Source organism: Odontesthes bonariensis, chromosome 18 (genome assembly GCF_027942865.1).
Source record: "Odontesthes bonariensis isolate fOdoBon6 chromosome 18, fOdoBon6.hap1, whole genome shotgun sequence".
In the NCBI taxonomy this organism is placed as follows: domain Eukaryota; kingdom Metazoa; phylum Chordata; class Actinopteri; order Atheriniformes; family Atherinopsidae; genus Odontesthes; species Odontesthes bonariensis.
Window position 1 is genome coordinate 31,789,291 of NC_134523.1, and position 25,726 is coordinate 31,815,016.

General features: G+C 42.8%; 2 protein-coding genes across 4 annotated transcripts in view; both read left to right on the top strand.

Annotated features, from left to right (window-relative positions):
• The window catches only part of sacm1la (SAC1 like phosphatidylinositide phosphatase a), a 53,499-nt gene extending 49,645 nt beyond the window's left edge, over nt 1-3,854 (top strand). For all 3 annotated transcript variants that reach the window (XM_075450175.1, XM_075450174.1, XM_075450176.1), the window contains 2 exons: nt 2,542-2,599; nt 3,132-3,854. In XM_075450175.1, coding sequence (XP_075306290.1) covers nt 2,542-2,599; nt 3,132-3,268 — 195 coding nt within the window. In that variant the 3' untranslated portion in view covers nt 3,269-3,854. The remainder of the gene's footprint in view (nt 1-2,541; nt 2,600-3,131) is intronic.
• A 3,991-nt stretch (nt 3,855-7,845) lies between these two features.
• On the top strand, nt 7,846-10,758 carry LOC142367941 (tRNA selenocysteine 1-associated protein 1-like). The gene is made up of 9 exons (XM_075449962.1): nt 7,846-8,017; nt 8,703-8,800; nt 8,877-8,976; nt 9,073-9,122; nt 9,272-9,403; nt 9,667-9,783; nt 9,874-10,081; nt 10,169-10,205; nt 10,319-10,758. Exons 1-9 carry the CDS (start codon nt 7,994-7,996, stop codon nt 10,477-10,479), a joined length of 927 nt encoding a protein of 308 aa, XP_075306077.1. The 5' UTR covers nt 7,846-7,993; the 3' UTR covers nt 10,480-10,758.
• Nucleotides 10,759-25,726: the final 14,968 nt, after the last annotated feature.

The window sequence follows — 25,726 nt, forward strand, 5'->3', positions numbered from 1 at the left end:
CCTGACTGAAACTCTTCAAACAGATTATTTCTGTGTAAGTGATCACAAAGCTGAGCTGCAACTATTTTTTCAAGAACTTTAGACATAAAAGGGAGATTGGATATAGGTCTATAATGAGCCAACACTTCTGAATCAAGAGTAGGTTTTTTAAGTAAAGGTTTAATTACAGCAACCTTAAAAGTCTGAGGTACATATCCTGTCAACAAAGACAGATTGATCAAATCCAATATGGAAGTGTCAATTAATGGGAAAACCTCCTTGAACAGTTTGGTTGGGATTGGGTCTAAAACACAAGTTGATGGTTTAGAAGAGACTATTGCTGTTGTTAGCTCAGAGAGATCAACTGGACAGAAGCCGTCTAAATACAAATCAGGTTCTAAAGATACTTCTAAAGCTGCTGTACTTGATGATACATCACTGATAATAGTGGGAAGGACTCCATCAATCTTCTCTCTGATAGAAACAATTTTGTTGATAAAGAAGCTCATGAAATCATCACTGCTGAGAGTTAAAGGAATACCTGTCTCAACAGAGCTCGGACTCTTAGTCAGACTGGCTACAGTGCTGAAAAGAAACCTGGGATTATTCTTACTCTCTTCTATCAATGATGAATAATAAGCAGTTCTAGCTTTACGAAGGGCTTTCTTATACGTTATTAAACTATCTTTCTAGACTAATTGAGACTCTTCTAAATTAGAGGAACGCCACTGTCTCTCCAGCTTGAAACTATAGTGCTGTCAACAAGAGAGCAGTGTTGTTTTTGACAACCATCTTAGATTTAGTCTTAGTCTTTTGGACTAAAATGCTTATTAGTTTTAGTCACATTTTAGTCACTTCTATATGTGATAGTTTTAGTCCAGTTTTAGTCGACGAAAAGTCAAAAAGGTTTTAGTCTAGTTTTAGTCAAAAAAAAAGAAAAAATAAGTATAGTCTACTGTGTTAAGAAAATAGTATGGTCTTAACTATCAAACAAGCAGAACAAAAATACATAGCTTATTAACTGACCCTGTAGGCCTACTAAAGCTTTCTGATTTTTCATTCTGTACTGTGCGTGTGTCCCAACTTTACTGTAAGCGCACTAAACGCACAGGTCCTGGTTAGGGCTGCACAACGTCACTTGTGGCTGTTAGGCTAAAGCTAGCAGACTCTACGTATAACAGTAACTCGACCTGTTTAACATATCAAGTTACGTGCTGACAGAACGTACACACAAAGAGATAACCACACCGTCACTGAATGTAAACATGGCTAAACATGCTGCTAAAGTAACACACACATAATGAATTGACGTTAGCGTAACAAAAGCTAACTTTAGCCGGAAGTTAGCAGCCCATTTCCGCCAGGAGTATGTGGAAAACGTACTAATGTATTAGCTTACTATGAAATTTATCGATTATGTTAACAGCATTTGTAACTTACCTTTGAAAAAATATCCCTGTGGCGAGCCTTAAGGTGCCGCAGCAGATACTTTTTAGGTTTTAATTGACACACACAATAAGCAGAAATGTCATGCATTTTAAACGTCTGACAGATCACCCACTAACATTTTCGTCCATTCTCGTCTCGTCAACGAAAACTCACACACGTCTCGTCATGTTTTCGTCATCAGAGAGCTATGTTTATCTCGTCACCGTCTCATTATCGTCATGAAAAAAAGTGGCGTCAACGAAATGATTTCGTCATCGTCATCGTTGACGAAAACAACACTGCAAGAGAGTCAGGTGTTGCTGGAGTAAAGTTTAGGTAGTCGTCCTCTGTCATATCTGCACATGGCAGTGAAGAAAAGGATGATGGAATTAATTCTTTAAATCTGGCTCTTTAAATGACTGCTCTAACCAGTGAATCGCTGCTCTAACCAGTGAATCGCTGCTCTAACCAGTGAATCGCTGCTCTAACCAGTGAATGACTGCTCTAACCAGTGAATCGCTGCTCTAACCAGTGAATCGCTGCTCTAACCTGTGAATGACTGCTCTAACCTGTGAATGACTGCTCTAACCAGTGAATGACTGGTCTAACCAGTGAATGACTGGTCTAACCAGTGAACCGCTGCTCTAACCAGTGAATCGCTGCTCTAACCAGTGAATGACTGCTCTAACCTGTGAATGACTGCTCTAACCTGTGAATGACTGCTCTAACCAGTGAATGACTGGTCTAACCAGTGAATGACTGGTCTAACCATTGAATGACTGCTCTAACCAGTGAATGACTGCTCTAACCAGTGAATCGCTGCTCTAACCAGTGAATGACTGCTCTAACCTGTGAATGACTGCTCTAACCTGTGAATGACTGGTCTAACCAGTGAATGACTGGTCTAACCATTGAATGACTGCTCTAACCAGTGAACCGCTGCTCTAACCAGTGAATGACTGCTCTAACCAGTGAATCGCTGCTCTAACCATTGAATGACTGCTCTAACCTGTGAATGACTGCTCTAACCTGTGAATGACTGGTCTAACCAGTGAATGACTGGTCTAACCATTGAATGACTGCTCTAACCAGTGAATGACTGCTCTAACCAGTGAATGACTGCTCTCTCTGCAGCTGCCCATCGTTATGCTGGTGGCTTTCTCCATGTGCATCGTCTGCCTCCTGATGGCAGGTAAGTTGTACTTATTGTGTTGTTCCAGTTAGCGCTGTGGGGTTGGATCTTTTTGGATACCAAATGTTTTTTTGCTGCTGCTTCAGTCTGATTCTTGTTGCCATGATTGAAACTTGGCCTGCAGACTACTTACTGGACCAACATGTGGCCACACATCTGGCTCCTTTTCACCCTGCCTTTTGGAAATGGGACTGTCACATCTTTGTTGCTCCTTGCACTTCTTTTTTTAGCTAAGTACAGAAGCAGAATTGGGGGTCCATGTGATGCACTTCTGGTGGTCGTAGAACCGGATCAGTGAGAATCTGCTGCTGTAGACCCAACACTGTGTACATCCTCAGCATGCTGTTTAAAAGAACACACTGAGACAAAGGCGAGAGCAAGGAAATGCTGCAGCGCTGTGTGGAAGCACCTCAGTCCCAGTAAATGAAGGAGTGCTTGGTGCATCCGTTTTCTCAGATGTCCCGGAGAAGTCGGACAGGTGGCAGATAGATGAGTGGAAAATGTGTTTTCTTAACTCCTGTCTCTCTTCCAGGTGACACATGGACAGAGACCCTGGCTTATGTGATGTTTTGGGGGGCTGCCAGCGCGATCACAGCCACCATCATCCTGTTTAATGGCCAAGACTTTGTGGATGCCCCCAAGCTGGTTCACAAGGAGAAGATGGACTGACCGTGTGTGTGTGAGGAGCGGCTTGGATGGGCAGGCGCTCTCTTACCTCATCTTCTCTGTGTCCAGGTCTGCTGCTGCAGGTCTGCTGCTGCAGGTCTGCTGCTGCAGGTCTGCTGCTGCAGGTCTGCTGCTGCAGGTTTTCTACCTTCAGCCCATCACTTCTTATCATGCTGAACATTTAAACACTTGCATTACTACGTGGTGTCCTTTGCTGGTTCGGGTGGTGTTGGTTTATCTGTTTGCACAAAAAAAATGAATTTGTGTACAATTTCACTTCTGCTAATTTACTTTTGATTGGGTATTTTTCTATTGTGTCATCACACATCTTTAAATCATGTATGTCAACCCTGAATAGTCCCGTCAAAGTGTGGAACATATGAGTTGTGTTTCATTCAGGAGAATACTGTATTCAGCAGGGACACAGTTGTGAATGTAATGTGTGGAACATAAATCTGGCTAATCTGTACTGGGTGGACAGTGTCTTCCTGTTAGGCTCATTTGGGAGAATATGTATGATGACTGCTTTAGGCTTCCCTAGAATCTTAATTTGCACTTTGAATAACCATAAAATGTGCCCCCTCATACAGCTGTTCGTGGTGGGTCTGTTTATATTTCACTGGCTCTGTGGGATTAAGAACAAGGACTTCCTGTTCCTGCATGTGCAGGGGGCTACTTCTGTGGAAGGGTGGTGTGATCACTGCTGACAGGAAGATGTGTGGGGAAACAGACCAAGCCATTAAAGGTAGCCTAGCAAGCCAGACCCGTACAGCAAAAAGCTAGCCTGATAAACCAGCCTAAATGGATTGGATGTCTAATTTAGTCTGGCACCGATCAATGGATACAACGGAACATTGTTGATGAGCACAACCCGTTGTCTTTCAAACCGCGTCTGTGCCTATAGGCCAACGCTCTGACCAATCAGCGCAACTGACTGTGACGTAGTAAGCGCGACAGAAAGCTTTGGTGGGAGGGGACTCTTCCAAAACTGATGCCAAGCACAGATTCTATAATAGGACAGATACGCCACTCACGGTGCATTTCCGGTTTCCAACGAGGCGATTTTGGTTGCAGTTCCACCCTCTTTCCACGTGGGGCGCCCAATTTTGGAGACCAGAATGAATAGAGTCCTATGGAGCTATACGCCCTTTCGTGCCCTTATCTCAAGATATAATTTTTTCTCTAGTAATTCGAATGTTGTTTTCGAAAAAGGGTGTTTAGAAAATACCCATGGCTGAGTTTTAGATTTTTAGAGCCACTCATTTGCTTAAAAAAAGGATTTGAAGTGTATATGACGTCATACATAGCGGGTCGACCAGCTGTCATTAGCACAATGCTAGCGCGTTGTGGACAACAAGAAGCCAACCAGTAAGAAATCAAAGCGATATATGTACTCGTTCAGTAGATTTTTTACTTGAAACCCATGTTGAGCTCTCAGAAACTACATTCAAATCTGAGCGCTCTTGAGGAGACTTAGGTGAAACTGACCATTTGTAGCATCTAGCTCCATAGGGCCCCATTCATTCTGGTCTCCACCGACGCTCCCAGTGGAATTCTGGTGGAACTGCAGCCAAAAAGCCGGTACAATGGGGCTTAATACAGAGTGGCAAGGCTGTTCGTTATAATGGCTGTGTGCCAAGGCTGAATCAAACGAGCACTGTTCCATTGCCGCCGCCATCTTTCTTGTTGTGCTTTCGCTTGTCTATGTTCGCTTCCACTGCCCAACGTCGCACTGCTCTGTCGTCACTCCCTCAAAACCCCGCACCAGAACCCTCTGGCCCGCCCGCGTTGATTCAAAACACATCTCTGCGTTGTGATTGGTTTAGTTGCCATCTGCCAGATTCAGGGCAGTATTTTCAAAATGACAAGTGGATCGAGGCCAGACCCAACCGCAGGCAAAACATTTTGCCGTCCAGCAGTTGGCGCTGGTTTTCCAGGCTAGCAAAAAGCTGTACATGGGTCTAGTGACGCTGGATAACAGTGTGGGCGGGATAAACGGCTGTCTGTCAAGTTCAACGCCACGCAATAGGATGGCGCAACAACCAATCAGAGCGATGAAGAAGTTTTACGTAGTCAACACGACGGAGTTTACATTGTGGTTTGTAGTCTGTGGCCTGAAAAGCTGATTTCTCTTAAGCTCTAAACTCTGTAAACTTTAGCAACATTTGAAACATTTTCAGGCGAGAAAGTAGTCGTTTAGATCCCCAAGGTGTTGAAAATCTGTCAAAATACCGGCTATTTACAATTTTGTTCCCACGAATTCGGCGCTGCTAAAGCTAGCCGCAGTGAGCAACGCACTTCCGGTTTTGTCGTTTTGACTGCTCTCGTCCCGTTAACGGAATTTGACCGTTCAAATGCCTTACCGGAGAGTTTTGTCAGCTCTGAGACGAAGATCGGCCCGCTGTCTTCGGTACATCATGCTCGCAATTGACTGGGGATTGCTCTCAGATGTAAGTTTACTTCGTTTCCCTATAAAGCTAAAGAGAGCTAGCTAATGGAACTATTTTTTTTTTTTTTTTTTTTTTTTTTTTTTTTAAACCTCTCTCTGGAACTACACACTGAAACGTCGCACCTCTGTCGTCACAGGTAGCCCGGCCTCCGACCCCGCTCCTCACGATTTGATTGGCTCAATCAAGTTTTGATTTGGAACGTTGCAAAACGACCACAAGTGACTAGACTAGCCCCGGAGCAAATTCCATTTGCGGCCGCTAGGGGTGTCTAGATTTCTAGGCTACATTAAAGGTGTCACAGGGTACCAACCTTCCATTCAGCCTTTTTCTTTGGTTGTTTTTAAAAGCCTTTCCAAAGCTTCAGTGTATTTAAAAGAAAACTACACGGCCTGGGTTTTTCTACTGAATGATGTCCAGCATCAAATCACTGCTTCTGTAACAGGGCCGTCATTTTCAGGCCTTTATGAAGAGCTGTGGGAAAACATTATTTTCCCAAGAATCACAGAAATCATCAGAATACATCTCAAAGTTGACTGTTCCCACCATCACGTCTTGCAATTTTTGTGACCTTTATCTGTACAGCAATGCATGACTACAGTTTTCATTATGTACTATGATTTTCATGGATCTTGCCTGGTAGCCTGCATCCTTCATGATATATAGGAAAATAATACCCTCACACCTGATTCTTTTTCTACCTTTGACAAACTGCTCCACAAAGAGATTAATACATAATTAAGATGAGTTCAAGAAATAACTTGTTTTGTTAGAACAAGGTGCAATTTATGCATTCATGAAAATCTAAATATTAAAGGATCTTTCAGGATTTCAGGTGAAGTGTATACTGAAAAAATGCACCCAAAGTCCCATGTTTTGTACTCCAGGTAGTTACTTGTGTGAACAAGGCCATTGATAAATTGTAATAAAAGTATGTTACGAAGATAACTTGTGCACAATAACAGAACAATATAAAAAGCTGTGTACACAACAAATTAATAGCTTCTTCTGACGAGATGAGGCATCAGACAGATAATAATCTTTAAGGAGGTTTGATTCTGTCAAAGCACTGCCGACAGCCGCACCTGTTACGGTGTTTGCTGCTCGAAAGCAGGGGACTGCTGGGTCAGCACTTCGGCCTGTACAGTTTACACAGCAGACAGTGATACAAAGGTAGAGAGAAATAGCGCCAAGCGATGTGAGGTCTGACTTTTTCTGGAGGGACGATTTTGTGATGCAAATGTATTACTCAGTTGAACGCATATTGTTTTGAGAAGCAAAACGCTTTATTTTTTAAACCCCAGCCAACTAGCCGGACTACCTTCATCAACACCAAAACTCAGCTGGAACTCTGCTCACAGGATGCAGCAGGGGGTAAGAAGATGTTCAGAAATGATGTTGCTGATATGGGATGTCATACAGCTTCATGTCAAAAGAGGCGAACTGTCCCTTTAAAGGGAGGGAGCGAGGCTGCTGACTTTTGCAGAGTGACGTAAACACGTAAGGAAAATCAGAAGATCAGAAAGAAGTAGGAGAGAAGACACAATTATAACAAGACTTAGAATTGGACATAATGGATTGAATAAAAACCTATATATGATAGGAAAACATCAGTCAGGGAAATGTGAGTGTGGGGAAGATGAGACAATTGAACATGTTATTTCATATTGTAGAAATCTATATATATATATATATATGTATGTGTATGTGTGTATATATATATATATATATATATATATATGTATGTGTATATATGTATATATGTGTATGTGTATATATATATATATGTATATATGTATATGTATGTGTGTATATATATATATACACATATATATATATATATGTATATGTATGTGTGTATATATATATATATATATATATATACACATACATATACATATATATGTGTGTGTGTATATATATATATATATGTGTATATATGTATGTATGTGTATATATGTGTATATATGTATGTATATATATATATATATATATATATATATATATATATATATATATATATATATATATATATATATATATATATATATATATAGAATTGTCACGTGATCCACAGTCCTTACCAGTTGGTGGCGGTAATGCTTCCTTAAGTTGTTTGCCAACCGCCAATAATAAAAAAAAACGAAATAGAGAGATACGTAAACACGTAACGTCAGAGCTTTTGAGGCTTTTTGGTCTATTCTTCGTTGGCGTGTGCGTGCTTTGAGCTAAAATACAGCTTCCAGTGATTTTGTTCCGGAACTTTCACATCGACAGCATCATGAGTACATTATGGATGGGGAACGTAAGTTTATTAATGTGAAACACGGTCTCAGCTAGCACAACAAGAGAGCTACAGCGGGCTGAGCTAAGTGCCATTAGCGTCTTACTGTGGAACACAAGTTCAACGTTTTTAGCTCCGATTAACTGTTTTCATCGTAGTTTTTGTATGATCAAGGTGAGACTGTCCATTATGTTTGAAGACCACCACCCAACTCTTATCAAAAGTTTGTGTATTTCGTATGTAGCATACATCCGGTTCAGAGAGGCGACCCTCACTGTCTGTGAAGCATGATTAGCTCGCGGCAGCTCGGCTAATGACATGCGTTAAAGGCATCCATATGAACTCATTAAAGCAGAACAACGCGCGGACCTACTGTACACTACATCAGTGTGGAGACTCAAAATATGGCAGTTAAAAGAAATCTAGATCTGGAGTCAGATTCTGTCTGAATGTGACTCCAGATCTGGTTAGAAACCTTGTGTTTTCACATAGTTCTGTTCTACCCTGCACCACAGTTAGATGGAGTCATATCATATGAGGTCCTTATTGTTTCTGTTGAATAGAGTTTTTAGTTTACACTGGTGCCTGTTGTCTGGAAGGAGGAAAATAAAGTCATACTTTATTTGGTGTAATGATAAAGAAGTTGCATAGAAAGGCTCCTTCGGCCTGATTTCTGTTTCACATGTTGTGTTTTTTTTACCTGCAGCTGGAGACCTACATGGATGAGAAGTTTATCACCAGATCCTTTTCCACCATGGGGGAGCAGGTGGTCAGTGTGCGCATCATACGGAATAAGATGACGGGGTGAGAGCTATGTGCACGCGCAGCTGCAGTGTTTCCAGCGCTCTGTTCTGGCATTAAACCGTGTGTTCTCACCCAGAGGTGCTCTGGGTTACTGCTTTGTAGAGATGACGGACGAGGCCACAGCTGAGAGGTGTCTACGCAAAATCAACGGAAAAGCGTTACCAGGGGCCAATCCGGTATGGGGAACCTTTACGTATTACTAAAGACACGCGTTTCCATTTTGTATCTTGTTTGATGGAAATTCCTGAAAATGGCATGTTTCTCTCTCGTAGCCCACAAGGTTCAAGTTAAACCGAGCCACCTTTGGCAAACAGGACACCGGGTGAGTTCCATCAGAAAAGCAAAGCATGAAAAATGGCTTGACATCCAGATGTTGTCCTTGTAAAACAGTGAGCTTTATTCTCTCTCACATCAAACGTCCTGGTGGGTGTCGGCTGAGTAACCGGCCCCTCTCTTCTCCTCTTACTGCAGTCAGATGTATTCTCTGTTTGTGGGAGATCTAACTCCAGAGGTGGATGACGGGATGCTCTATGAGTTCTTTTACAACCGTTACCCTTCCTGTCGTGGTGGAAAAGTGGTGCTTGACAGTATGGGCAACTCCAAGTAAGTGCTCATGTGTTATTACAGAATATCTACCTCCCTGAGGTGCATAAAGTAGGTTATCTACACACATGCATCTTGGGAAAAAACGCTAAGAGAGATAAGTGGGTAAAGCTTTGTTTCTTCTCAATCCTTAAAAACTTTGATGTTTAAGACTGAATTCAGCTTTAACGCACATGGAAATGAAATGGATAACTCTTTTTCACTCATCGTCCCGGCCTCGTCAGCTTCCATCTAACATGAAGTTTGCTTGATTCTCACTGTAGGGGCTGTGGCTTTGTTCAGTTCCCAGACGAGCGGCTTCAGAAGCGGGCGTTGGATGAGTGTCAGGGAGCTGTGGGACTGGGGGGCAAACCTCTGAGATTGAGTCTGGCTGCTAACAAGTGAGTTGCTGGAAGTCTCTCTGCCTTCTGCCATCAAACTGCCATATTTGTGCGTGGACAAGCCATGATCAACCTTTTTCCATCTCTTAGCTTAAGGAACAAGCAGCAGCAGCAGTCGGAGCACAAACAGTCATGGCAGTCCAACCAGTCGGGATACAGAAACACCTATGACCAGTATAACCAGTACCAGCAGCAGGGCTATCCTGGGTATTACCCCTCATGGGGCTATGACCAGGCTTCAGGAATGTATGGATATAACTATCAACAGTATGACTACTCACAGTATCCCCCACCACAGGTAAGCACGGTCTGACAATCTTCTTCTTCTTCTTCTTCTTGTCATTATTGTTATTATTATCATTGTTTGTTATTTACTTTATTTTAGGAAAGTGAAGCAGTTCCAGAGGATGATGGACTTGAAGGTATGTAATGGGACCATAAAAACACATGTATTAGATTCTTTATTCTTCTTTTTTCTGAGGAAGTCCAGTTCAATCATTGATTTATTGAGTGAACAAGCTTTCCTGTGTTGTAGATCACAGCCTGGAGCTGGATGTGGTGGAGGCTAACAGGAAGTTCATGGAGCTGAGTGAGGAGCTGTATGACGCCCTCATCGAGTGTCAGTGGCAGCCTGCAGAGTTCTCTGCAGAACAAGAATATCTAACATCCAGCCTGCCAGAGCCCATTTACTGCTGAGAGACGCCATCTTTTCTTCTGCTTTTAAAACATCAGGGAAAAAGTTGTTGGATTTTACTCAAGTCTGTAAACTGGTTCAAATTGAATGACCCTAATTCCAACTGAACTGAACCCTGACTTTGATACACAAACAACTAATCTTAAAGCGTGGGATTTCACCTGAAACATCTTTAAAACACATTTTTAGGAATGTACCAGATCTTCTAGAAGATGAGCCGCTCAAAATATCAGTTTGCTTTGTTCCTCATGTTTGAATGATAAAATGATCCTTTTGTTTCATTTCAGTTTTTTCTTGTTGAATTAGTTCAGTGGTCAAAGGTCAGATTAGTTGACCTTGAAAATGAGTTTAGTAAACCTCTCTGGTCTTACAGTGACTGGGGACCGATGCAGAAACCCACAGGCAGGGATCTATAAAGGAAGTATGTGCTGTGAGAACGTGTGAGAACCTGTGCACTTCTCTAACATGCACAGGTTAGAGAAGTGTGCACGTTCTCTAACCTCTGGAGTTAGAGAACGTGCACACTTCCTCACACGGTGCTTCCAAACATCCTTACAGCAGCTGAACCCTGATTGGCTGAAGTGAAAACTTAATTAAAGAAAAACAAAACGATGTCATGTTGGGTAGTGTCGTTTGTTTTTTTTCAAATTTAGTTTTTACAACGAGTTGATTTATTTGTGGAGACTGAATAAGTGAAGCTGTTGGCAGTGAAGGCTGAAGGAAAGGAACGGGTCATATCTGAAGAGTGATTGTCATGATCTGCCACTGCACACAGGCTCTTCTGTTGAAACGTTCTTTTTCTTTTAAACGGCTTTAAATGTATATTCCTGTTAGCCAGAGTAAAGGATTCCTTTAACTATAAATTCCATCATGCTAGCTGCACAGTGGTGAGGTGGTTGGAGGGTTCCTGGCTCACCTTTCTGGGGGGAGTTTGAATGGAGGCGCAGGTTCTCTGTTAAAAACGTATTGATTGGTGTTTCTAAATTGAGGAGTGCTGCTTTGTCTCTGTGTGGCCCTGTGATGGGGGGTGTACCCCGCCTCTCGCCCAATGACAGCTGGGATAGGCTCCAGGCCCCCTGCGAGCCTAAATTGGATGAAGTGGTTCAGAAAATGGATGGATGGTTTAAAAGAGAAAGGAGTTGTAATCAGTGTGCAGTACTGTGAGAACTGCTGGTTGTGACAGGACTCAGATTCAAACTTTCATTGTCTGCAATGTTCATGTCATATATCTCATTTATGACACATGGTCTAACAGCTACTGTAACTTTAATAACTGCTGAGTCATCAGGTGGCTATTAAAGTTATTCATTTTGATTAGTCTAATTAGTCTTGATTAGAATTGACATGATAGCTTAATAATAAGCATAATAACCATCTCAGTTGAGTTATTAAGGTATCCTTAAGGTTTCTGTCGCGGCCTTCTAAGTTTCAAAACAAACAATTTTCTAACAAAGGCCGTGGGTGGCAACAGGTGGTTTGCCGTAATGTTAGTTAAGATGACATAATATTATATATGGCAAAAATAACCAAAGTTATTGTTCAATTTTACTTGTGAAAGGTAATCCCACGCGACCTGGTATCAATATTGTGCCGGTTATTGCAACCATAAACTGCACTAAATACGAACATAGTAGCTCACTCTCTGTGCTAGCCCAGAGTGAGGAGACCCAGCCAATATGGCGGCGGCGCTGTTACGTTCCAGCACGCCATGAGGCGCCTACGTATATTATGTCTATGTGTACACGCGCACCGACGGCGCACCGCTCATACATGATCATCATGAGACGCTCTCACAAACAAAATCACGGTTGAGTAACGCAGCCTGCTTGTGGGAAAGTAACAGTAATCTAATTACTGTTTTTGCAATCGTAATCCCTTACTTTACTCGTTACTTGAAAAAAGTAATTGGATTACAGTAAAACGTTACTTCTAATGCGTTACTGCCCATCACTGGTCACCAACGCTGAGCAGTTAATCCCTGCCGTTCAGAATCCAGTTTTTACAGGACCTGCCAAAGTTCCTGATGAGCCTAAGGTATCTTCTTCTTCTGAAATGGAATTCTCCTTGACCAGGTGACCAAATGATGGCTTGTGCAGACATAGAATACCAGAATGATGGTATATTTGCTGCTACGCCCACACATCATCTCACCCGCTGATGTTCTGGAGATTTATTAGTGGAGCTGGGTGGAAAATCCCCACAAGAACTGCAGAGAGAATTGTGCAGATATTTGCATTCTCACACGCCACTATGGATGGCCATCCACAAGGTGGAGAAAAGAGCCATGTCGGTTTCTTCTCATTCATAATCTGACTAGATTATTTACCTTTTGGACAAGGCAATCCATTGTTAATTCAAGATATAAATGGACTGCATTTATTGTTTTTTCTTCCTTTGTCTTTTCAATGCACTTTTACTCCACAAGCTATGTTCATACACAGACACACAGAGCACTAATTAGTCTATATAGTGTTCTACTGGCCTTGCAGTACTTGTTCCTCTTTCCGTGTGATTGTTAAAATCTTCAGAAACACTTTGTGTTTGATATTCAACATAATTCGGAACCAGAGCAGTTTGAGGCTGAAGAGGGCTCCACACTTTAATTCAGTAAATCTTTTATAACTTACTTACAGTTTCTGCTAATTTGATTTAGCCTAATGCAAATTCATGAAGGCATGATGTATGTCACAAAAGTAAAAATCAACATCAAAGTTATTTGATGTTGATTTTGATATTGACCGCTTCTGGGGTGGTCCGTGGCGTAGTGGGTTGAGCAGGCGCCCCATGTAAAAGAGGCTATAGTCCTCACTGCAGCTGGCCCCGGTTCGAGTCCCACATCGGACAGCCCTGTGCTGCATGTCGTTCCCCCTCTCTCTGCCCCCTGCTACCTGTCTCTTTGATCATTCCTGTCCATTAAAGGCATAGAAAACCCAAATAAACGCCCCACTTCTGGTATGAAGTCCATGCAAATGCTTTCATAACTTTTTTTTTAGTAAACCTGCAAGCACGTGATCTCAGTGTTTGTAATAAATTGTTGATTTCTTTACTGCTTTAAAAGGCTGAAGCGCATTTTTATAAATACAATCATTATGCAAGACTCATAAATGAAGGCTGAAATAACTGCATAATGCAGTTCTAAACAAGAGTGATGCCAATCCAAACTAAAATCACATGCACTTTTCTTTTTCCTGTTTCAGAAGATATGTTTCAGAAGATATGATGGGATAGTTTTTGTCTAATCTAGCGAACAAACGAGCAAACAGTAATGTTAACTCTCTGTAATAAATTGATATTTTAGTGAAACTGTACATTCTCTATTTAGCAACAGTCACAAAGAGTCAGAGTTACTAACAATAACAGTTGGTTGTATAGAAAATGAAAGGCAAGGCAAGGAAAAAACTATCACCAAATGTTTTTTTGAGGAAATAAATTAATTGGAAAAACACAAGTAGAAATGAACATGTTCTGTGCTGTAGCCCATAGTTTTAATACACTATTCATTTGGTTTATTTCACATCCATTTGTGTGATTAATGCCACCTGAGGGAACTTAAAGAGCTCACTACTGCTGTGTAATTTATGGGCTGTTTACGGATAATCAATTAAAAAGGATTTAATCAAAATTTACAAGTAGCAAACAGCTTCTCAGAGAATTTTACAAAAGTTTCTAAGGTAAGCACATCATGCTCTTGTAACAGAGCCCAGGTGAGAGATGTTTAGGTTGTTGCACCCCTCCTCACTGGACCAGCACTCTCTCTGTGTTTCAGAGATTTTCACCAAGATGCTGGTGCATAGTGAGGATTGAAAGGCCTATTATTGGGCTTCACTTTGTGATAGCGGGTACTTACTGTATATGGAGCTTTTCTAGTCTATTTCACCACTCAAAGTGCACTACAAGCCACATTCACCTATTCACATACTCTCATCTAGGCTAGGCTATGCAATATTACAAGGCTACACAATGCTGTTTTCTCTAACACATACATTCACACACTGGCACCAGAGGCAATGTGGGGTTAAGGGTCTTTCCAAAGACGAGTCCACTCACGACTTCCGGCTTAATCCGGCGGTTAATACCCATACAGCACCTGAAAAGGGGTCAGCCCTGTAGCTGAAGTTGGCAGAGAATTAGGGGCATAGGGGCATCAACCCAGACCACATTCCCGGACCAAGATGTTGGGTTTTGGGGAGCTCAGAAGTTGGATGCTGATTTCTAGTTGGTTTAACCTCTCAGTCTGGCTGTTGGACTGGGGATGAAAAACAGATGACAGACTGACAGAGATTCCTAGCAGGCGACAGAGCTCAGGCCAGAATTTGGCCATGAATTTGGGACCTCTGTCCTAGGGAATGCCACGGAGAGGAAAGATAGAGGAGATAAGCAGGTCTGCAGTTTCCCTGGCGGAAGGGAGTTTGTGCAGGGGAACAAAATAAACCATTTTAGAAAAGCTGTCAACGATGGTGAGTACGGTGGGAGAGTCATTGGAGGGAGGAAGACCAATGACAAAATCGAGGGAGATGTGGGATTAGGGGCGAAGTGGAACAGGAAGAGGTCTAAGGAAGCCAGATGGGAGTTTTCTTGAGGACTTGGAAGTAGCAACAGACAGAACAGACATTAACAAACTCTTTTATGTCGGACACTAAAGTCGGCCACCAGAAATGTTGCTGGACGACAAAGTGGGTGTGGACAGCTCCATGGTGGCATGAGAGCCAAGAGGAATGGCACCATTCAAGAACTCTTGGGCATAGACGGTCAGGCACAAAGACTTGATCGGGGGGAGTGTGAGAACCTTAGACTTAATTCTCAATATCCATGCGGGTAACGCCAAGATGGGCTGAAGGCAGTAGAATATATTCTGAGGTATTTTCTGATTCAGCAGGGTCAAACTGTCTAGAAGGAGCATCTGCTTTAACATTGTTGGAACCAGGGCGATCGGTGAAATCGGTAAAAGAACAATGTCCACCTGCTTGTCTGGAGTTTAGGCATTTTGCTAATCTGAGGTATTCAAGATTTCAGTTTTTTTAGGGCTCAGTCCCAGATGCCCAGGTCTAATGACGCTTTAAAACACATCATAGTGTGACTTTGATGATTAAAGCAGTTAATAAAGTGTCAAACCTAAGGACTGTAAGTGTTAAGGCTCACTAGGTCATGTTAAAAGAAAAATGCAAGAAAGGGCCATGACAAAGTTTCAGAACAGCAAAAACATAGGGTAACCGAAAGCTGGCTGCACCCGCTTATTCCCAATGCAGCAATTCAGCTAGCGGTCTGCGCTAGCTTCAGGGAAGACAGGAGCACGAGTCCGGTAATAGCAAAGGACGGGTGCTCTGTATGTGCATTCACAATGACTGATGCACTAACAGAAGGATTGCTGCTCATTACTGCTGTCCTGATCTGGAAGCTCTCTTGGTGCTATGCAGACTCTTTTATTTACCTTGAGAGTTAAATGAAGTTACCATCACAGCTCTTTACCTTCCCCCAGATGCTAATGTTAGCATTGCCCATGGTCACTTACTATAAACAAACAAAGAGCCCACCCCGATGGAGCACACATCAAAGTTGGGGACTTTCTAGCTGTGGACACTGGATTGTGTTGAAGAGCACCTAACAAATACACGGAGGGTGTGGTTTGGGCTTCAGCACATTACAAACTACAGAGGCAGTGCCACAGTACTGTGTCAAGGAAGATTTAATGGCTGAGGAGCTGAACTGCTTTTTCTGCCAGCTTCAAGGTCAACATAACAACTACCTCCACTCCAGCTTATCTGAGAGAACCTGAGGTGATACAGGTACTGAGGTCGGTCAAGCCGGGGAAGGTTGCTGGACTGGGTGCAGTACCCTGTAAAGTACTCTTAATGCCTGCCTCTAACCATCCTTTGCTCACATCAGCTTGCCTATAGAGCCAATAGATCAACTGAGGATGCCTTAGGTATCACTGTCCACACTGCACTGACTCACTTGAAGAAGAGCAGAGAAAGAGCTACACTATATTTGCCAAAAGTATTGGCTAATTTGCCTTTACACACAGATGAACTTAAAGGTAGGGTAGGAGATCCTGGATTTTGAGTCCAGCGAAGCTGCATTTTGAAAATACACAGGTCAAAAGTCCCAACCCTTTTCTTCAGACTTCCCCCCGAAGCCACGCCTCTAGAGTACATGAACGCGCAATGCTTGTTCACGAGCACTAAGGTGCACGAGCGCTGTTCTGACAGCAAACATCGATTGGTTTGGCTAACTTTTGATAACTTTTTCTCATGGCGGATTCACAGGTAAGAAAATACCTTTCAACATCATAATGAACTGTTTAATAATGCTAGGTGCTAGCCAAGCTGGCTCTAGTTTAGCTTCCTGCCAAGCTTCTGGACGCGTAATTCGTTCACGGAGCAGGGTACGCGCACAGGGGGAAGGAGGGGGAGGGAGGAGCAGATTGCAGTTTGATAGACGCATCAGAATCCAATCATTGTTAACGGTCCGTTCACAATGATTGGATACTGTTTTTCCTAGATTGTACGTTCTAGAGGCCACTAAAACTTTTCATTTTTGTGTCAAAACTTTTAATTAATTGTTTGCAATGGGGGTGTGAAGAGTATTTCAAGCAATATGTAAAAAAATGCTCCAGAAAAAGAACCCCTACCCCACCTTTAAGTAACATAATCCATAGGGTTTAATATGACGTCGGCCCAGCTATAACAGCTTCAACTCTTCTGGGCAAGCTTTCCACAAGGTTTAGGAGAGTGTTTAATGGAGTTTTTGACCATTCTTCCAGAAGCTCATTTGTTGTGCTTGTCAACTGGTAGATCTATGCTTTTTACTGTGTTTTTATATAGGATGTATTTTGGAGTGTTATTTTAATGCATGTATCATCTGTGACCTGAAGATTGTTTTGTGGAGCTTGTGTTGCATGATGTGTGGTGGACGTTTTGCATGCAATTGACATTTTAATGCTGGACTTTAATTCACTGAGCTGAAAGCAATTGATCTGACCACACCCTCACCTCGTCTCACTGGCTTGTGGAGATGAGCGCTGGTAATGAGAAATTGACACCAGGTGCGCACACGGATGGATGGATATAAGGTGGTAGGTTGGACACAGAAGGGAACAGGAAAAAGAAAGGAACAACATGCAGGAAGGACAGTAGGACCGGTAAAGGGGGAACCAAAAAGAAAGGAATGACAGCAGAACAGTAGTAACAGCAACTGGGAACGACAGCAGGAGGACCATAGGAACGGCAAGGGGGAACGGGAGTGTAAGGACACCGACCACACATTCGCTGGTGCCGAATGGGTAAAACTGGAGCCTGCCGTCGGCTACGCGGATCCGAGCAGGTGTTTTATCCCAGGACGGCGGCGAGGTGGAGAGGACAAGAACTTATCACAACGGCCTGTGTTAAGTTGATAAAGGAAAGTACGTCCTCTCTCTTAAGTGTTCAATGTATTTGTCATTTTTATCGTTGCTGGAAGCTTAGTACTCCTCTCTGTCCTTTGAGGTGCAGTGGCAGGCTGTGGATACGCAGGACAGGTATGCTGAAGCATTCAGAGTTCCTTTCACTGGAACTAAGGGGCCAAGCCCAGCTCCTGAACAACAACCCCACACCATAATCCCCCCTCCACCAAACTTTACACTTGGCACAATGCAGTCAGACGAGTACCGTTCCCCTGGCAACCGCCAAACCCAGGCTCCTCCATCAGATGGAGAAGCGTGATTGGTCCCTCTAGAGAAGGCGTCTCCACTGCTGTAGAGTCCAGTGGCGGCGTGCTTTACACCGCTGCATCCGACGCTTTGCATTGCACTTGGTGATGTATGGCTTGGATGCAGTTGCCATGGAAACCCATTCCATGAAGCTCTCTGCACTGTTCCTGAGCTAATCTGAAGGCCACATGAAGGTTGGAGCTCTGCAGCGACTGACTCTGCAGAAAGTTGAGACCTCTGAGCACTATGAGCCTCAGCATCCTCTGACCCGCTCTGTCATTTTACCTGGCCCACCACTTCCTGGCTGAGCTGCTGTCGTTCCCAATCGCTTCCACTTTGTTATAACACCACTGACAGCTGACTGTGGGACATTTAGCAGCGAGGAAGTTTCACCACTGGACTTGTTGCACAGGTGGCATCCTATCATGGTACCATGCTGGAATTCACTGAGCTCCTGAGAGCGAAACATTCTTTCTTAAATTTCACAAATCCATACATCGTAGTCAGTAAACTGCTGGTCTTAGGCTTCTCTTCCTCCATCTACTGCTGGATGAAACAGTTTCTCACAAACCGCCCACAGAGTTAAAATCGGCCCTCACATCAACTCCATTACTCTCAGCACTGGCTCCCCACAATGTTGTGTGCTAAGCCCTCTCCTCTACTCCGTTAAATTTCAACTTCTAGGAGTACACATTCCTGAGGACATATTCTAGTCACTCCATATCATATTGACCATTAGAAAAACACAACAGAAACTATACTTCTTTAGAACTTAGGAGAAACAATGCGGGGGGAAGCTGCTGGTAGTGTTCTACTGGGCTACCATTAATGCTGTCTTAAAATACTGCATCTCACTGTGGTGAGAAGGCTGCACAGGTGAGGACAAAAAGGCTGAGAAAGAGTCATATAGTTTGCTGAACACATAATTTGCTGTCCCTGGCTCCACCGGAAGAAATTGCAACATCAAGCTACCTCAGCAGATCCAGAATATCGCCAAAGACCTCTCCTACCCTGGCCACCATCTGTTTGAACTGTTGCCAACTGGCGGATACATTACAGCTGACAAAGCACAAACTACCAGAAACAGCCATCATTACACAAAACAAACTTAAAGTCAAATAATGTTTACTGCCATCCTGCTACTACCCCAATTATTGCATTTTATTCAGTATATTAATTGCTTTGTTCATTTTTATAGTTTTTTTTAATGTTTTGTGTTTCTATGTGAAATGTATCACACGACGTGCCACCAGCAATTCTCTAATATAATAAATAAAGGCAATCTGATTTCTGATAGCTGGTGTCAGAACAATCCAACAGTTGTTTTGAGTGGATATTTCTCACTTTAGTCTTGATTGTTGTGAAAACCTTGCTCGTACTGCGTAGTGCCACTGCTCTCAGCCTCCTATTTTTTCCTATTTGCATTGAGGTGTCTTGAGAAATTGATTTGTTGTGTGAGGAAAGGAGGGAGTTGTATGAGTCTCATGCTCAAAGCGTGAAAGTTGGCAGCCCTGGTATGAAGCTTAGAAATCAGACTAACGTTAGCATTACTGACTGTGCAGGACAAATAGCTTTCTATCACACTTTCTCATCCAATCACTTTCAGAGCCTCACATAACAGACAAGCCCTAAGATCCTACTTAAGACTACTTAAGAGTAGTTAATAAACAGACTAAGTGCAGATACAGAGGTTATTACTTAAAGTGTTTGCTGAAATTATAAAGACATTCTAAAGACGTTTTCAACACATTCATATCACTGGACTGCTTGATGTCTTAGCTAGCTAGCTAATAGCACTGATTTACTGATTACAGAATAAGCTACAGCGGCAGTTGGTTTTGTTCATTGCAGAAAGGTAGATTTGTCAGTTTGAAACACAAGATCATAGTGATGGAGAGTTTGAGCTCCTGCTCAATATTCTAACATTCTAACACAACTGAACTTACTCTGGAACATTGGATGGACTAATGGAAGCTCTTTAAAGGTGGGCTACAGTCCATTTACCATAGTCTACAGTGGTAGAAACGAACTTTGGGAAACCTTTATTTGAGGTGTACTTTTGGGTTGTAGTTTGACCCATTTCCGTTCACATGGCTGGGTGAGGAGCAGGCCTGTATGGAAGTTTTTCTGTGCCATCAGGGTTTGAATACGAATTTCTAATATCGAATTTTTACAGCATCAAAATCAGACTCTGAATTTGAAAAACCAACAGTGGAAAAAGAAAATTCAGTGGAAAAAAATTCAACTTCCAAAAATTCAGTGGAAAAAAAATGTCCTGATGGCACAGAAAAACTTCCACAGGCCTGCAGCCGGTGGACTGAGCCGGACCCTGGGGGCGGCTGCCGGGCTGCCGGGCTGCAGGCAGCAGGCAGCAGGCAGAGCCAGCTCTGACTCTGAGCGGGGCGGGCGGGGCTCGGCTCGGCTCGGCCGGATCAACGGTCCTCGGGAGGATTCAAATTTCTCTCACACGGTTCGGATGAGTTGACCGAGACGTCGCTTTGTCCTTTTTCAGTCTCTTCCTACTGTGGATATATTGGAATACAGTCAACAGTTGGACTGACTTCAGCTTGTTCGTCTCATGTTCAGGATGTGACATATATATATATGTATATATATATATATCACATATATCACTAAGTATGCCGAAGATGGGAGAAATGCAGGCAAGTTTCCCAAAGTGAGCGGCTGCAGGACGGCTGGCCGTGAGTCCGAGCCGCCCGGGAATGATTCGGAATGATTCTGAAGTCTCAGGAATGACTGTGAGTAGAATGAGCTGCTGTGTGCTGAGGTCTGGGAATGCTGCAGCACGACCAGGCTGTCCCATTGTGGTGTAACCGCCGGCCGGCACACACAACCAGGGAGGCGGCTCAGTCTGCCCACCGGTAAGGTAAAGACAAAACGCTTTTCTCCTGAGGTGGGAAAAAGCTGGATTCTTATTTTTCATAAGCGATTCCGCGCATCACACTCACCGTCCTCTATCTGCTCTTTCTGCATATTTGGCTCTGTATCAGAACATGAAACAGACATATTACTACATGTTGCAGACGCCCTGCCCTTCCACACACCCAGCAAGGTTATCACACGATGCTGTGCAGATCAAAACTGGTTTATTATTCCCATCATGTGACACAACTTGTGGCTTCCCGGGAGTGAAGCCCCTGTTTCCTCTGCTGGCTGGGAACCAGCCCCCTGAGACCCTGAATGTTAGCTCCATGTGTGGGGCAGAGCAGCGGAGGTAAAGGGGTCCGGACTCCCCGCTGAGAGCTTCCTTCTCTGGGTTAGAGCTGCTGAACGGTCCCCTGGGAACCAGCTGCTCTTATCACACTCCTCCTCCTCTGATCCACATGTGTGCATGTCTGATGAACATCAGCTCAGATTCACTGAAAGATAACAAAAGCTATAATGGTGTAACTCAGAAAGATGCATAAAACCTTTTTAAAGCTTAAATTCATGCACTATAAATACCTGTGAAAGTAATGTGCTAAAGATTGTTTGTAATGCTTCATTGTTTGTTCTGTGAAATACATTTAATGTGAGACTTTCATGTCCAGCACTCGAGGTGAAACAGCTGACAGGTTGCCCAGGTGGTCTGTGTCCAGGTGGTCTGTGTCCAGGTGGTCTGTGTCCAGGTGGTCTGTGTCCAGGTCACTGCACTGAAGTCCCTCTTCAAAGTGGATCTAACCCAACAGGGTGGGGCTGGAGAGTAATGATTAGGTAGGCGCTGCAATCAAGTAATGAGTGAGAATTCAGTTTTTTTCCATTCCCATTCCACATTTCTCTTGACATTATTCAGACACATTGACTTAAAACAGTCAAACATTCTGGCATGTTAACCCACAGACTGTCTTAAACTATAAGCAGTGACAGTTAAAGAAAAACTGTCACACCAACACAGCCCATAAACCCAAGACACAGACTGCTTTTGTATGCTTAAATGTCAGATATTTTAGATTTGGTGCAATTTAACAATCTATATTCCATAAAAAACAGGGCCTAAGAGATTTATCTGATGGGAGTTGTTTGTCTCCTCCTTTCTCATGCTTTAGAAAGATGTTGATAACATTTTTGAGAATTTTTGTCAATGTACAGTTTCATTTTCAAACTTAGAAGTCAATACTTAGTAATTGAAAAGTAACATTTTTTTTCTCACTGAACCTAGAATGTTGTCAGCTACTCCTCTCTACTCTTGGATGTGTAGCAGAAAGTCTTCACAGCAACCTGGGTGATCTTTGACTTTTTTTTGGCAGATTACACTTGATAACATGTCTTGAATAAACAATGAGCTCAAATTAAAACAAACCCCTATTATTTAAAAGTCACAAGCATAAAGAAATGATTTTCAGTGTCTTCACTGATCAACTTAATTGTATTTTTTAATTAAGAAAACTGAATGCAGCAACCCACTAAACAAGTTGGGAGAGAGGCAAAGAAAGACAAAAAGTTTAGATAAAATTTAAGTAACAGGAAGACATTTACAGATATCTGCAAAGTTTTAAGTGGTGTCATGTCAGGGTGTTAGGATGAATGTAAAAAGACCAACAAAGCCTCATCCTTTCAAGCAAGGAGGGTCATGGCCCACTACTTTGTGGCAACCAGGGCTCTAAATTAACTTTTTGATCACCAGCCAATGTGGCTAGTAAGTTTCTGAAGTTACCAGCCAATCAGAATTTCCACCAGCCACATATTTTTCCGTGCAAAAAAGACAGATGAGAGCCATTTGATCAATTTATTAACTTAAGCTTTAAATTCATTTTACAGTGAAATTGGGAATGTATATCCAATTAAAATAATTACAATAATTAAACTTATGTACATACAAAACTCATTCTAACATTTCATTACTCCTCAACCCTCACATACTATTCAGGGTCACATTTTTTGTACATAAGAAAATAAAAAAATAACTTTAAAACTGATTTATATTCATGTGAACCCTGAATCTACAAAAATGGAAATATTTAACAACTTTCTAACCATGTTTTAGTGCAGATAATACACAAAAATAAACACAAAACTATGTGCAGAGACTAATTATGAGGGGGATACTGTGAAATGCTTAAACATCGTCCGAGCTCTCTGAACTGTCTTCGGACCCATCTAACTCAGTTCCATTTTTCCCTTTTCTCACAAAGTGTGGCCGGCGTGTTTCGCAACGTTCAATATCATCCTCCCCTCCTTTGGCAGGCATATCTTTTCTCTTCACGGCCGGCTGTCCCAACCATCGCCACATTTTGTTCGTGTTTGCGTCTGTATTTGTATTTGTACCGGCGTCTATCATATTTCCAAACCAAGAGTGACCCACTCCCCTAGTACGGCAGTCTCGGCGGATGCGTTCCCATAGAAACTGCGCTCGCACATAGACTGTATATAATAATTTCGCATCCCGCGAAATAGTTGGTAAAGTTCCTCATTTATCATCGGCCAAGCCGGCTAGTGAGTTTTTTTTAATACATGCCAAAAATAACTTTCACCCGCATTTGGCGGGTGTTAATTAGAGCCCTGGTGGCAACCTATATTAGAAAATCATTGATTAGTTAGAAAATACATTTCCCAGTGCAAAATGATAGAGAACTGTGATCTTACAGTATCTCCAAAGCATGCTCATGTAAAAAGATTCAGGAAGTCTGGGGAAATCTCAGTGTGTGTGGCTCATGACAACTACATCTACTCCCAACCATGGCTGTTTGTGTGAAGCCAGATCAAGATCAACCCACCTTCAGTTAATGACCTGACAACACATTGCTCAAACAGGGTAGTAAACAGTTAGAAATGGTTAGATGGTTAGAAATAGAATTAAATTATTTTTACATGACCGTCACCTTCAAGGATACCATTTGTTTGGTTGCCTTGGTTACGTGTAATGACAACATATTAGGAAAAAAAGTTGTCACGTTTTGGTTAGCGTTACAAGATACCATCACTTGGTTCAGATTAGAATGCCATCATGGTTAGGGTTAAATAGGATCATTTTAAAAACCTGAGCGTACAGTCATAGATAGGGATGGGAATTGATAAGATTTTTACGATTCCAATTCCATTTTCGATTCTGCTTAACGATTCGGTTCTTTGTCGGTTCCCTTATCGATTCTCATTTGGAGAAAAAGGACAACAAACTGGTCGATTAGCATCAACTTTGTTTAGTTTAGAAGTAACACGAGTCATGACCTCACAAACCCAACAACGGTGAGGTCCACATTGGTCTATCATGGCCTGGGTAATTGAACTCTTCCCTGCTCTGGTGAAAGGAGAAGCTGGAGGTAGAGGTGAACTGGGGGTAGTACCACCAGCCTCTGGCTCTGAGCCAGTCAGGCTCTGTCTCTCATGATTTCATCTAAATGTAATGCCTGAGAAGGCATTCATTTAACCTTAACCGTTACTAACAGCAGCTTTTACAATCAGGCAAATGGTGCTAACATGATAGGCAGTGTTTGTTAGTTAGTTACCTGCAGTGTTAGCTGAGGACATGATAACGTTGCTAACCTTGCTAACTTTGCTAACGTTGCTGGGTTCAGATTCAACGACGTTAATCATTCATTCATAGTTATTGCATGTTGGTAGTATTTCTTCCTTTTGGTGAAATATTCACTTTGCAAGTTGCCCTGTTGTCATCTTTTTTAGGGATGTGGAACCAAACTTTCGAGCGTTTGTACCGCTTGGGCGCCATGTTTACTGTTGGCTGCTGGCTGCACTGGACTCGCCACGCAACGTTGCGTGGTGACGTCATTCACGCCCACTGGAATCGATAAGGGAATCGTTTGCAAAAACGCCAAACGATTCCAAGGAATTGAAACACTGGGAACCGGTTCTCAACAAGAACCGGTTCTCGATTCCCATCCCTAGTCATAGATGCCATTTATATCCTTCACATGCAGTTCCTTTCAAACCACTAGAGGCCCTGTATTCTAAGAACATAATCATTTGCTGTATCTGCTTGCATGAACATCTCTACATGGGCATGTTTTGAGGAGCAGCACGGTCTCAAAGATTAAGACCCTGAACTGGAGTCCAGTACCTGCACATGAGCCCTCACTGGAGCTGGGGCCTGCAGCTGTAGTTTCAGGGCTCAGCCCGCCTGCCTTGCTCCTGGCAGGGCACGACTTGCCTGCATCTGAGCTTGATGCAAACCTCCAGCCTCCAGAGTCTGTACAATGTACTAACATCAGTTCAGCGGTCAGCTGCTCAGGGCTGCCAGCTATCTGCCTGTAGCGTCCCCTGCCATGGGCTCCAGAGACCACCTTGTCCACTACCAGAGCTCCTGCTCAACTGACCAAATAGGGGTCTGGACTTTACTCTGCTGACCTCCTGTCCAACCACCGTACCTGCTTTGGCAGCTCTGTCAGCCTCCTGCTCTGTCTTGGGGTGTGTTCTTAGCATCCACACTGGTCCCACTTTGTGTACTCAGCCTTATGGCCACCCTCTTGATGTGTTGTTGAAGAAACTGAGCCAATATAGGCACATTTAAGTCTTTTATCAGTGCTATGAGCTTCACTGATCATGAGTCAGACAAAACAGATAAGAGAACGTCAGACTATTCAGGGGAAAAGTGATGAATTGTAATGTATTTA